Source organism: Lethenteron reissneri, chromosome 50 (genome assembly GCF_015708825.2).
Source record: "Lethenteron reissneri isolate LAM-NWPU_2019-01 chromosome 50, ASM1570882v1, whole genome shotgun sequence".
Taxonomy (NCBI): domain Eukaryota; kingdom Metazoa; phylum Chordata; class Hyperoartia; order Petromyzontiformes; family Petromyzontidae; genus Lethenteron; species Lethenteron reissneri.
In genome coordinates, this window is record NC_083828.1 from 8,672,536 (window position 1) to 8,687,352 (window position 14,817).

General features: G+C 48.9%; 1 protein-coding gene across 1 annotated transcript in view; it reads left to right on the top strand.

Annotated features, from left to right (window-relative positions):
* The window catches only part of LOC133355251 (S phase cyclin A-associated protein in the endoplasmic reticulum-like), a 227,935-nt gene that overhangs the window by 10,576 nt on the left and 202,542 nt on the right, over positions 1 to 14,817 (top strand). The window contains 2 exon segments of the mRNA XM_061572635.1: positions 3,842 to 3,962; positions 8,776 to 8,873. Coding sequence (XP_061428619.1) covers positions 3,842 to 3,962; positions 8,776 to 8,873 — 219 coding nt within the window.

Sequence of the window (14,817 nt, forward strand, 5' to 3'; positions counted from 1 at the left end):
GTGTTCAGGGCGTCATTCACGTTCACCTAAATTGTACATCCGGTGTCTTCAGTAACACTTTTACCTACATGCTAAATTGGCGGATATCATGCGTGTCCACAGCTGATAAATCACATTGTTAGTAACTGTAAACAGTCATCTGGAGCAGCCCGGTAAAATAAAAAACGTGGATGATGCAAAAAATACGTAGCTCGGGCTGTTAAAACATTTATTGTTTTGCTCTCGAGTTGCGGAGTTTTGTATCATAAAGTTAATCGGTTGACTCGCTAACATTGGTGGTCCCATGCATGGGCACTGAGTTACTGGCCCCTTTATGAGTGAGGAGCAGCTTGTACAAGAATCAGTACACGTGCATAAATATACTGAATGTGTTTGCATGACGGCAGTTAATCCACGAGCACAGATGAGATGACCGACAGTTGACTGTTCCACTTAACATACAACTGAGCACGCATACACTTTCATCTTAGGTTAATCTCTGTCGCCTCCCAACGACAGATCTGCTGATGTGTGGTGTTTTGGCCACGGGGTTTGTGAGCTTGCCAGACAACGCCGCGTGCCTTGAATCCTTAAGCACGTGTGCTTAGACGCACTTAAATAATATCAGAGGGACCACGCAGAGTCGGGCAGCGATGCAGCGCCGTCCTGACCGGCATTCTGCCTTAATCCGCATCTTGTAATGGAGACGCTTTCGCCGTTCATAGTCGCGCTCGCTCGCTGTCCATCGGTGTTCCGCTGTGCCAGTGCGTACTCCTCATCCTCCGCCTTCTCCCAAGGTTGCGCGTCATTATTAAGAAGTCTTTAATCGCAGCTGACGTGAGTCTTTGGAAATCCACGTTGGGCCCAGCGTTAAATTGCCTGCTTGTCATTCACTCTAAGTGTCGCTCAGTGGGACTTGTTTTCACAAGCGACTTCGTAATTGACGCTTAAAGCGAGGGGCGATGTTCGCCGAATGTTGCCCGGCTGGACTTGCCAGGGCTCAGCGGTATTGCGGGCTTCGGTCATGTCAGAAGATGCAGAAGAGGACCTTCCCCAGAGGCTTTACTTTTTCTCTGTAGGTATTTCCAGGGGCAAAGTTTTTTCTTTGCTTGAATAGCTCGAAGAGTTCGATCAGAGTTAATATGCTATGCCTGCGTCGTCGCTAACAGTGATGTCATGGTTGTGTTTTTTAACCGATCGATGCGTGGTATCTTGCAGCCCTGCAAAAAACTGCAGCCCTGCAATTGCCTACGTCGCTGCTGACGGAAGGCCCTCCACTAGAGAGAGATCTGGAGAGCCCCTCTAGAGGGAATTTGGCCTGCTCTGCCCTGCTGGCCAGAAGGCTTGGAAGATGTGGATGTACCCACACTCTTAACACCCCACACGCAACCTGCCGATAGACTAGCTGTGGTGTGCACATTTCTACTTTAGGGTGGACAGAAGTGGAGGGGAATGAAGAAACATAGTATATGGGGCTTTTAAATAGTACGGTAATTTAAATTTCACGGCAAAAAGTGTTTTGAAGCAAAATTTGGAGTGTGTGTGTGTGTTCCTGTATAATTTGGTCGATGTGCGTCACCAGATTTACGTAACTAGAGACACCCGGCACATCTTCGGCGCGTTTTACTTTCCATAGCATCCTGTAATCCAGAGAATACTGTGATTGTTTTGGTTACATTAAGTGAGATTTGTGTCGGGAATATCCTCAGGTTGCCATGGCTTTCCGTCTTTTGCCTTGTCATTGGTACAATGTGCGGCAAAACTGACTGCGGAAGAATTCACAAAGGGCCTTTGGCAGGCTGCCCGCCGGCGTGTATCAGCACACAGGCAAAATGTTACTAAATGATTTTTGCCAAATGTTTTCTTTGCTTGGTAATGTGAAAGATGTTTAATTCAGCACAAACCATTTATTTATGAAGCCCCTGAACCCCAACACAGAGGGATAAGCAAAATTACAATAAGTGATTTATTTATGAATTCAGGAGAACATTACTGAGTCTCAAGACTGATTACACTGGTCAACAAAAAAAAAACATTTTTTTCTGGCCTGGACTTTTGCAGCTATTTTAGACTAACTTCAGGGTGCTGATTCCAAATCTGATCTCAGATTTGCTCTATCACATCTCATTTTATGCTATCAGCATACTCCATTTTCATTGATTTAACCCGAAATTAACTCTGTCACTTATGATTGCAAGTTGTTGCGAGTCAGTGACTGCTTTAGTGTTAAAATATGGTACTTTATTTTTAGGATAGTGTGTTTATAATATAATTTATGTAGATATCCACATTTATTTTATATTTTTATTCTGCAGTTTTTATTGAAAATGCAATATTTGATATCTCAAAAACCTGATGCGATAGAAAAAAAACTAATGCCAGATTTGGAATCAGCACCCGAAAATTACCTTAAAACCGTTGGAATACCTTATGCCAGAAAAGTGTGTTGACCAGTCAGTGTTATCTGGAGGGAACTTTATTCGGATGTTTGTCTCCCGTGACTTCATCATTGGTCAAGTCACCCCCTTATATCACTCTTCTAATTCTATTACCATGGTTATTGTTACCGTAAACTTCACTCATTGATTCGTACACTCATGTTGAGGATTTGGTCTACCGGACACTGACTGTGTTTTTGTCTCTTCCTGACTGTTGAACCACCAGACTGCAGGTCAAAACACTTTTTTCTGTTTGCTGCTTTCCTCATACGGCATATCCTTCCGTGGTCTCTTATTCCTACATTCTTATAGCCCTGCTCAATTGTCTTCCACTCTTATCCCTATGGGACCCCTTTTGGCAGTACGACATCAAGATTCGGAAAAAAGGCTTTATCCTTTCTGGCATAAGCATGTGTTTAGATGTAAAAACACCAAATAGACACCTATTGCAAGACATCAAGTCTGCATTAACCACACACATCCTTAGGTATGTTAGCAATAATAATAATACATACTTTGTGGTTAAAATGTTTGTAATGAACAATGAAGGGGTGAATTCTTGGAATCACACTAAGACGCATGGCTTAAAGAATGAGCATATGAATGTCTTGTGGGGTCATTAATGACTAGTGATTTTTCAAATTTGGTAAAGTTGTACTCAATGCCCTACTCTTCGAAAAAACGAAAGCTGCAGGATATTTACCATTCCCTGTGAAGCGGACGGTGTGTATACTGTGGTTAATTCACACTCAGCATTAACCAGGGCTGCCTGCCAGAATTGAACAATTAATTAACTAGTACCCTAATTTACATTGCATAAATGTGTTTGAACATCTGGGCATTTGCAACAAACGGCAAATGTCGTACGGCTGGATCATGATGATGATTGTCGTGATGTAGAACGATGATGATGATGGTTGTGATATAGAATGATGATGGTTGTGATGTAGAACAATGATGATGGTTGTGATGTAGAACGATGATGATGATGATGGTTGTGATGTAGAACGATGATGATGGTGGTTGTGATGTAGAACAATGATGATGATGGTTGTGATGATGATGGTTGTGATTTAGAACAATGATGATGATGATGGTGATGTAGAACGATGATGGTTGTTGTGATGTAGAACGATGATGATGGTTTTGATGTAGAATGATGATGATGATGATCGTTGTGATGTAGAACGATGATGATCGTTGTGATGTAGAATGATGATGATGATGATGGTTGTGATGTAGAACAATGATGGCTGTGATGTAGAGCAATGATGATGATGATGGTTGTGATGTAGAACGATGATTGCCATGGGTGCGATCTAGAATGGCGGCGGCGGCGACGAGTGCGATGCGGGCAGCGTCGCTGGCAGTGTACGCAGCACTGACCCGCGTGTGCATGCCGTTGTGTTTTGCCGCGATGGCAGCAGGCGTCTTTCCAGCGCTCCAACAGCCACGACAAGGTGCGCCGCATCGTCGCCGAGGAGGGGAGAACGGCACGGAACCTCATCGCATGGAGCGTCCCGCTGGAGAGCCGCGACGAGGAGGGTTCGTTTCCCCACATCGTCATCTGTGCCCCTGTTCTCCAGATCACAAGATGCACTTTTCGCCCCTATTATCTTCAAGCAAAAAAAGTGAACAGTTCTAGCGTCACTGCACAGCCACTTCCACCATTACCGTATTCTTCACGTGATAATCACTCTACATGTTATCAGCATTTATTTTTACTTTCAAAAAGACCCCAAAACATCGGGGTGCATCTTTCTTTTCCGGAGTGCCTTATAAGCAACAAAGATAATATAAAAAGTTACATCCCTAAAATAAAAAAAATACATTTAGAAATTACAAAGGATTTCTAAAATGAATGCTGCCATGGTCAGACATGCAATCCAGATGTTGAAATAACAAGTTCTCTCTGTCCAACGTAATCAATCGAACTTTGTTTAATGTAGCGCCCTTCACAATACAATTGTCACAGGGCGCTTCACGTGCTAACATAACACCCTGTGGTGTTAATGGGTTCACCACTTTCGACCGGGCTGGTTACTTGTGGTGGGGGCTATAGTGGTGGCTTGGCCCACCACCACCACCACCCCCACGACCCCCACAACAACCACCCCCACCACTCCCACCACCCCCACAACCCCCACCACCCCCACCACCCCCACCACCCCCACCACCCCCACCACCACTCCCACCACCCCTGCGTCCGTGTGAGTGCCGCACCTGTTACCATTATCGCCCACAGAGTGATGGGTGTTCGCACGTCCAATTTTCACGGATCGTCACGCGTGACCACATTAACCTGCTGCGCGACTCTTACCACCCACGTGTGAAGTTGCCCCCTTGTTTAGTGCATCCACCAGGGGGTGCTGTAGTAGACACCAACCCCCACACCCCCCCCCCACTTATTCTTCGTCCTCCTTGCCAATGATGCGCATTCGGGTCGCAGCGTGTGTTGTTTGTTGTTGTTGCTGTTGTCGTGCGGGCACGATATCTCGACGTTTTCGTTCCACGTCCAGGGAGCTTCATTGGCAACTGAATTTATTCTAGACTTGGAAGTTTTCGTGACTGCAAGGATCCATACTGAATTCAGTTTTTGCTGGCAGAATGAAAGATTATCGATTCTTGATTCAAATTACGACCCCCCCCCCCCCCACCAAAAAAAATTACAATTAATAATATTTTGCTGGAGGCGGTGATTTTGCTTCATGTCTTGGTTTCTGGACGCCCTGTCTTGGCATAATTCATACAATTACTCCAGCAGAGCGCTTCTTTCTTGGCCAGCAGAGGACGATATTGTCCGACAAATGTTCAGTATCGCTAGACGACTCGAGGTGGGGGGGGGGGAAACGGGATGGGTCGTGCCGCGTGTTGTTGTTCAGCATGACGTCCGACATTCAGCTCCACGTGCCGGGAACTTCTTCAGCAACTGAATCTGAATTCAGCTCACGACTGATTTAGTTCCCGAAGAAGTTGCGCGGCACGTGGAGCTGCGGAGGACGTGGAACGTTGCGCCGAGGCCGTACAGCAGAGGTCGCAAACGGGTTTTGATTCTTTACCCGTACCCGTACCCGGCCGCACCAGGGTCGCAAATGGGTACCCGTACCCTACCCGATACCCGGCTACCCGTACCCGGCCGGGTATCGGGTAGGGTACGGGTACCCGATTGCGACCTCTGGGATGAAGCCATGTTGCAGGCACGGGTGAGTTGATTCTAGAAACTTGAATTATGAGAAGAAACAAGACGTTGGGAAATGAGTGACAAACGGTTACTCACCAGTGACTCACGGCCTACCCGTACCCGTACCCGGCCGCACCAGGGTCGCAAACGGGTACCCGTACCCGTACCCGGCCAGGTACGGGTAGCCGGGTATCGGGTAGGGTACGGGTATTGGGTACCCGGTTGCGACTTCTGCCGTACAGCGACACAACCCAAAATGCGTTGGAGAACTTGACAACAGAACAACCGCGATAATTTTACGCGTCACATCGATTTGATGTCAGCGCTGATGGTGTTTAAGCATCGCCACTGCATGTTGCATATACGGCACAGGCATTCTTTTGAAAGTGCAAGCAACTCTCGATTTTCAGGGGTGATTGTGTAAGGGAAGTCCTGGTTTAACATGTAGGCTTATTAATTTAAATAATATTACCGGTCAAAACGTACTCGGAATTGTACATTTTGTGAGTTTACTCTCCAACACACCGGTGTGCTGAACTATTAACGCATTGGCACGTTCTGTTTATGTGACAAACCTTAGTAGTCGGCCGTGTCGGGTGGTGGCGGGCTTAACGACACATTTATATTCATGCGATCTAACCCAAAAAAAAATCTTATTGTGGAAGTCCCGGGTAAAACGAAAACACTGATAATGCGAGACACATGTAAATCAGTCTATTAAAGTGCGACGATGGTTAACCTACGCGCAGTGGGAATGGTGAAGACGTGCAACGTTTGCGCTCGCCGCTTCTCGGAGCCCACGGCTCACTTGGCGAAGCGTTTGCGGCTCGTGGGGGCGTGGGGGCACCGCGTCGCTGGGCCCTCCTCGACGCAATCATCTTTGATCCGCAACCCATAAAACCTCCCCACCGCTGCTTTGAGAGTTAACCAATATAGGCTCGTAACGTAACGTTCGCGTGGCATTTACGTGAATGGAGCAGGTGGAACTCGACAAATGAGGTGGTTAAAAACAAATCCAAGAAACTATACATTTGAGACGGTAAAAAATTTGACGAAAAATGTCTGATTTTTACATCAAATCGTCACCCCCAAAATGTGACGATTCGTCTCATTGCCGGTGGTTTTTTGTCTCGTGCCTCAATTTCAGAACACTGTCGCCGAGTTGACATGTGTATTATGAAGAAGGGACATTACCAAAAACGTCGCTGATTATATATATTTTTCATTTTTAGAGCCACGCTGCTATTGAGGAATGTATCAAGTTTATTGGCACAGTTGATGGCATCACTGCAGTGTGCTTACGTGGCCAGCAGAGGGCGATATTGCCCTACAAATGTGCTGTTGCACTTGACAAAGTGTCCGTGGTCCTGTTTTTGTTCGCGCAATAAATCTGGTCAATAATGTTGCTGTTATTCTGAGAAAAAACCTGATATTAACCGGTGTGACGATGCATATAATAGTGATAATAATTTACAGCCGTTCTTCCACTAGTGTGATGAAGGCCTTCCCACACCGTACCGGTCATGTCGGGTGAATTATATGTGGTTGCGTTGTGTAAAAATATCAGCAATAAGGAGACAAAGGTGGCCGGGAGGTGGTGTTGGCCACCCAAGGGAGGCAGCTTTTATTGAGAAGCAAGTGAAAGGCAACAACACACGGAGAGGATCTCACAATAAAGCGGACATGGTACAGATTTGTCTTTCACACAAATGTACGTATATACAGAACACGGAGTAAAATTCTACTGAAATTCATATAATTAATAAATAAAAAATTATTCTCAACGTTCAGTTTCACCAAAAGGTGGGTTACGAACAGCAATTAACGGACGAGGTCTAAGCACGCCTGCGAGTGTCAAGAGAACGGTCGGTACCGAGTTGCAACGGATAGTCGCGTGGCAAATGCGGCCATCTCTGAGGCCCCGTCGCAAGAGATGGCCGCAATGCAGCAGAGGCCGATGCCCGACACGTCGCCTCTTGTGCGCCGTCTCACTTTCAAGGCAGTGCGGTTGATGAACGCGTTGTTGACGGAGAGCAACTGTTGGTACCGAGTTACAACAGAACTTCACCACGCTGGGCAGTGCCGCTTCATCAAGCGAGGCACCCAACAGCAGTTCAGATTTCACTCCTCCCACCCCACCCCCACTGATGTCAGCCTTGACTGGGAATCAAACTCAAGTCGCAGGGTTCATCGCTCAGGACGCAGGACACTAACCGCTGCCCCACTGCTCCCCTCCTCCCCCAAATTCTGTGCAAGTAAGGGCAGCTAAACACTCGTTGTGTGGGTCTTCTTGGAGTGCTCCAGTTTTGTCCCACATGAAGCCAAACACTCATGGAATTGACCAAACATGCCAAAATCAGGACCCACCTGAAAAGTCTTGAGACTCAACGAAGCTTTGCTGCTTAAATAGAGGGAATTTCACTTTTATTTATCTGTTGGGGAGGGGGGGAGGATGTGAGAGTGGTGGCACTGATGGTGCAGTGGTTAGCACACTGCACTGTGAACCTGGTGACGCAAGTTTGATTCCCGCACACGGCTAAAATCAGCGGTGAGTGATATTTGAAACAGTCCTGAATAGCGCTGCTGAGCGTGGTGAAGTATGGTCACGCAACTTCCATGTCCAACACTGTGGGGATTTTTTAAAGTTATTATTCAGCAGTAGATTGACAAATGACGGTACATTTTGATTATTGTTGTACTTGATAATTAGTTTTTTACCCTTTATCTGGCAACAAAACTGACACCTTTTTTTACGAGGAGTCATGTTTGCATAGACCACAATATCTGCAGTCATAATGCAAACTCTGATAATGTATGCACTGTCCTTGAAGTTGATTGGTCCACACCCGAGACAGCTTTCCTTAGAGCCTAGTCTCACATGGGTTGGACCAGATGATACCAGGTATTGTGGTCTATGCAAACATGACTCCTCGTAAAAAAAGCTGTCTGTTTTGTTGCCAGATAAAGGGTAAAAAACCAATTATTTTTTTACTGGCAAATGAGGTACCAATGGTATTGTTGTACTTGTTTTAATGTGTTTTTTTGCTCATCTCATTTTGGTGACTGGGTCTCTTGCAGATGAGTTCTCAGCTGGTTAAACAAAATAACTTGAATCACGGATGTTACACTTCTCGATTTAGCACAGCGATCTAAATTCATATTTTTTTCTCCTTGTAGGAAAACTGAAGCATCTGTCGGCGCAGTCCCGCCGGGCGAAAAGCGCCAACAGCGCTCATCAGCAGCTCGCAGGGAGCCCTTCGAAGCCCGGCAAACGGGTGAGCATAGCGAACGGCGAAACAATCATGGCGCGTTGTACGTTTTGGCTCCCCCTTTACCGCTGGCACATCTGAGCCAGATTTTTTTTTACTTTCGATCAACGCACCGGTTAAGCCAACAGTTCTCAACCCAGGGGTCGTGCACCCCACCCTCGAAGCCTTTCAGAGTGGGGGTGGGGGGGGCAGGCTGCGGCATGAATACTGTGCAGGAGAAATGTTTACATTTGCGCGGGGAACGTCAGTGCGGCGAGAAAACGCACGAACACGCAACATCAAAACATTGCCTTGCTAACGCAAAACACGCCAACACACAACGTGAAAATATTGCCTTGCTAACACAAGACAAACACTAATACACAACATCAAAACATTGCCTTACGAACAAAAAACGCACACTAACACGCAACGTGAAAACATTGCCTTGCTAATACAAAACACACTAACGCACAACGTCAAAACGTTGCCTTGCTGACACAAAACAATACTTGTACACAACGTGGAGCAGATGCCTTACACGACGTTGACTCGAGGTGTTGACGTATGATCGCTGGGTATTGTGTCCTCGGTAGCCTGGGCGTGTGCGCGGAGACCAGTCGGTTTTGATTGGGGCAGGCCGCTGGTTTGAGAACCTCTGCTTTAAACCCCTTATCATTGTCAGAAGATCAGCCTTCATCACGACGGACAGTTTTCACATTTTGATCTCTTTCTCGAGTGACGCTGAGCAACTTTAAAATCGCGAAAACAAAATTGACGCTGGCTTGGTGCAAGAGAGCTGCACTGTCACCTCCTCCGAGAAGCCAGCCACTTAAGCTGGAAGATTTGTCTTGGGCATATTTTGACTCTGGCCGAGAAAAGCGAAGAGCGTGGCAAAAAAAAACACCGTCCCAAGCACAGAGCCGCCTGCCCGCCCACCCGCCTGGCCAGTCATCCAACCCCCACATAGTCCGCTCTCAGGCTCTTCGGCCACCCAGTGTTCCCCACTCTCCCGCCTCCCCCGTCCACTCGAATATCCGTAGCACGGGGTGGTGCGGTTCGGTGCGGCGTGGGTTGGTACACACGTGTGCGCGCGCGTGCACGCACGCACGCTGCTGAAGTGGCTTCAGGTTGGATCAACGATCCTGTGAAGGGGAGTCGGAATAGCGCCAGGAGTGGCTTAGAGTGGGCATCGTGGCCCACTCGGGGCAGCTGGTTTGCCGCCTGAGTCATTGCTTTAACTCGCAGTTGTTTTTTTCCCCTCTCTCTCTTTGCCCCGCGTTGTTTTGCGTTGTTTTGAGAGGGTCTTGCTACGGTGTGCACGCGCGTAAGTGCGTGCGTGTGTGCGCGTGTGCACGCGCGCAGCCTCACATGAGTACCTGGTGCGGTGTGTAAAACATCGCCACTGGGGAGACAAAGGCATCCCAGCCGTGGTGTTGACCACCCACCTCCTCGTGTGCCGTGCCGGCCTTCATAGGTGCTCGTTAACAGCACTTGCCCCAACAGTCTGTTCAGGCTATAAGGGGGATCTTTTTCTTTGTCTGTGTGGGGGAGCGGTAGTGTAGTGGTTAGCACACTGCGCTAATAACCCCCAGACCCCAGTTCAATCCCTGCTCACAACCAAGAACAGTGGTGAATATTTGAACTGGTCCTGGTCGACTCAGCCTTAAATGAGTACGTGGCTGCTTTCTGTAAAATTATCAGCACAGGGGAGACAAAGGTGGCCGGGAGATGGTGTTAGCCACCCAAGGAAGGCAGCTTTTATTGAGAACCAAGTGAGAGGCTATAACACACGGAGATAATCTGAAAATGTAGGGCACGCATATACGTAAAAATCTGACCTACTGAAATTCCGAAAAAATGTGTTGTTTTTACAATTTTTCTTATTCACAAACTTTTAGTTTCACTGAAAGATGGGTTATGAACGGCAATTAACGAACGAAATCTACGCATTCTTGCGAGTGTCAAGAGACCGGTCGGTAACCGAGTTACATCGGAATGTCACGCGGCAGATGCGGCCATCTTTGAGGCCCGTTGCAAGAGATGGCTGCGATGCAGCAGGGGCCGATGCCCGACGCGCCGCCTCTTGTGCGCCGTGTCATTTTACTTTCCAGGCAGCGCTGTTGATGAGCGTGTTGTTGAAGGAAGGAGAGCATGCGAGCGAGCGAGCCTGAACGTGTGAGCGCGCCGCACGGGTTTTTCCAGGGTGAACGCGATCGCGTGGGTCGTTGCGATCGTGTGGGTCGTTGCGATCGAAATGTGAACGCGCAAGTCCCCCGCGTGAACCTAAGGCGCACCTTGGTGACTTGTGCACGCACAAGCGAACTGCGAGTGACTGAACACATGGCTGACCGTGAACGCGCCGACGAACGTGATCGCGCCAGTGAAGATGGCTGTTCATCGACGAACACGAACAATTGAGTGAACGCGTAATTGTGGAACGCACTGGTGAACGTGATCACACAGTTGTAAATACTAGTGAATGTGTACTCACGGGTGAATGCAGGGTTTACACGTGTGGATGTGCGGCACTTCAGGGAATGTCAGTACCGGGTTCACGTGAAGGCACGATTAAATGTAACTGCACGAGTGAATTTGTACACGAGTGAATGCGGGTACAGATATGAACACAATTGACTCACGAGTGAATGTGGACTCGGAGGTGAGTGAGCTTACGAGTGGTCGTGAACGTGAACGCATGAGTGATCGCGCTCATCGCTGAACGCCCGCGCGCGCCCACGTACACGCACGCTCACACGTTCGCAACCCCCTCCTTCACGTTTGCCCACTCCTCCCTCGCTCCCGTACGGCCCTCTCGGCTTCGCCCGGCCCCCTGCACTCCTGCCCGTAGCCCCACGCAGCCCAGCGTAGCCGGCGTAGCGCGACGAGTGATGCACAATCGCAGGAAAGGGCCGCTTCAATAGCCCTCGTCGGGTCACGGCGAGAAGCCCTGATTAACTCCGGCGTGTTCGCCCGTGATAACGAGCGCCTTTGTCGCGCCGTTCCGACCGGGTTATAATCGGCGACCTCGCCAGTAAAATATCCTGCCCTCCGACTTCCTTCCCGCACGCTCGCTTGCTCGTGGGTAGGGGGGTAATGGCCCCCCACCCACCTCCTCTGAATGTTTTGCTCGTCCGGCAAGCTGGGGTGGCGGCGGGGGGGGGGGAGGGGGCGGGCAGCTGCGTTGAATCCATTGGCCATTCTTCCCCGCCGCCATTTCTGCGTCGCCGTCGGCCGCCTGGTCGCCGTCACGAGACGTCGCGACGCTTTGGCATTCGGCGTCCGTCGACTCGAATTCTTTCGGCGTCGACGCCGGTTTAATGTCGTGGTCAGGTTCCCGGGGTGTTTTGGGGTTGGTTTTTTTTTGTCTTCGCCGAATATCCCAGCAGGGCTGTAAGTAAGTGGGCTATGTTATGGCTAGCGGAGGAAGCGCTTTGATGTGTTTGTTTCGCTCTCTGCTGATTGAGTGGCGCGCGCACCTTGACGCGCGCGTACCCCCCGCCCCCCCCACCACCGCCGTCGCCGTGCTCGTGACGGAAATATATCCTGAGTTAACCGATTGGTTGAATTGACAATATTTAGGGAGATGTTTCAAAATGTCGCCCCTCTCGCACCAACATTGAATAACTTCGGAGAGTTTGACTAAACGTCGGGCTGTTGTGGTCGACTCGACTTGGAGGGAGAATGACTGAATGAAATCCGCACGACGCCGTGGCTGTCGCTGACATGAGGAACGCTGGCTGCGTCAGCACCGCCCGGAACGTGCCGTCTTAGCGGCGCTCCTGCACAGGAGAGCCGGGATGGGTGCGCGGCTTCACACGCGAGAGCATGGTGCGTCTCGTCCGCTGCTAGATTTTTTTTTTTTTACCACCCGCCATAACCAGCCGCTCGTGTACATTTAGTGTACCTTCAGGGTGTGCCGGACGATTCTAAATGGTAATGCACAATAAGGTCGTAGAGTGGGGCCCTGCTTAAGTGTTCGGTGTACTATTAATTTAGGCCGTTGGCTGATTGGCCTTCTAGACGAGTGTGAATCAAAAGTGCTGGACATTATTAATTGTTAGAAATTACCTTTGTCAAGCGAATGTTGACACGTTTACCGAATTACACTCTGAACGGGCCACATTTTACTGATGAATCCCAGTTTAGCCGAGGCCAGTTGAAGTTCGCCATTTTTTAAACACAACTCCTGAGAAGCGACGAGAAGGCCCACAGGCCGATGGGTTATTGTTATTTCCTTTCTGAGATTAAGGCAAATCCCTCATACATACTTATTTTTTTAGCAGTTTGTGTGTGTCAGCATGTTAAAATCTGTGTGTGTGTGCGCGTGGGCACGTGAGCATCTGTAGGTGGGTATGGGTCTTTGTCAACATGAATGTATGTGTAGATGTGTGCGTGCGTGTGGAAGCGTGTATGCACGTGAGTGTTTTTGTATCTGTGTGTGCGCGTGAGCATTTGAACGTCTGTACGTGCGTACATGCGTGTGTGCCCCTCCGCGTGTGCGCTCGTCCCTCGAGGCGAACGTGTGTGTCTTCACGTGTACGCGCGTGTGTCCGTCTGTACGTGTGCGTGTGTATGTACGTATTCAAACTTCTTTGCGCGCAATCCTCCGTACACGTGCGGACCCACGGCTCCCGTACGAGGGAACGCGCGCCGCGAAATCGGTTGCGGGCGAGGAGGCCGGAGGGAGCCTTCTCGGAGTGCGCGGCCCATTACCATCAATTATGTAGACGCTGCAGCCCCTGCATATTTCACGGCCTTGTCGGAAAGTATAAGTGCAGCTAAACCCCGTGGCTTGTCGACGCAGCCCGCGGACAAATCGACTTGCTGGGCTCAAACCGCGGGCGACACGTGTCCGCCACCGCGGAATTGAAAAAAAAAAATCAAACGGGGCTCTCAACGCTGTCTCCGGATAAGGTTTTGTGTGGTTCCAGCAACTTGTCCCCTCTAGCATTTGAGCGCCGTGTGAGTGAAATAGTATTTTTGTAAGGGGGTCAATAAAACGCGACGTTATCCGGTTGTTACGTCGCAGAAACGTGAGAGATGGTGATATCCTGGCGGAGGCCTTAATCCAGCAGTGGATTGATCATGGATGATCATGATGATGGCGATGACCATACAAACCTTAAGCAAAGCTACGGTGTATACATTTACTAGTCTTTACGTTGTAACTACAAGGTTACTTTGAACTATGGCTCAAAAATTCGGTACTATCCTAATAACACTTGGTCTTACAAACTCAAGAAAATGTAGCGGTCAGAATCTTTCAATGATGTTTAAAAAAAAAAACCCCAATAATATCTCTTTAATTCCAAAATAAATTAAAACTACATATAGTTTAGCGGTACACATTACCCAGCGGCTCTCCGACGTGTTTTTTTGGGTCGTACCACACGCTCTTCTGCGTGGCGTCCGACGGTCTGCTCTCCACACGCTGGAAGTTTCTACGGGAAGTGAAGACGAAGAAACAGCTGCCCAGACTCGGAGCGAAACGTCGGACCTCGCCCCGAACAGCACGTAGCACAATCCCTGCAAACACAAGTGGAGAGCCACGCGGGAGCGCAACCATGACGAATTACGCGGTCACAATGCCGAGCGGCCCCTCATGGGCCCTGAGGGATCACGTGATCACTCCTGCACCATGCGCGCGTCAGTATTTTGCTGTCGTGTTAACTCAAGCTTTGCAGCAAAATTACCGCGCGTGTTATTACCCATGAAATTTAAATGTCTTGCGTAACGCGCGCATTTTTCTCACGTGGTGGAACAACTGCAGGTGGAGCACCCTGGCTAAGCAGTTTAATAAATCATCTGCTGTGGTATAAATCTCGTCCACGAAGATATAAATATCTGGCTTACGTTTCTGCCGACGAAGGCGGTGCCGGTTTTGCGTTGACGTTTTTTTAAATATCGTTCCGTTTGTGCTCCCGATGTCACGCCAACGAGAGATGAAGCTTCCACTTGGAATCACCGT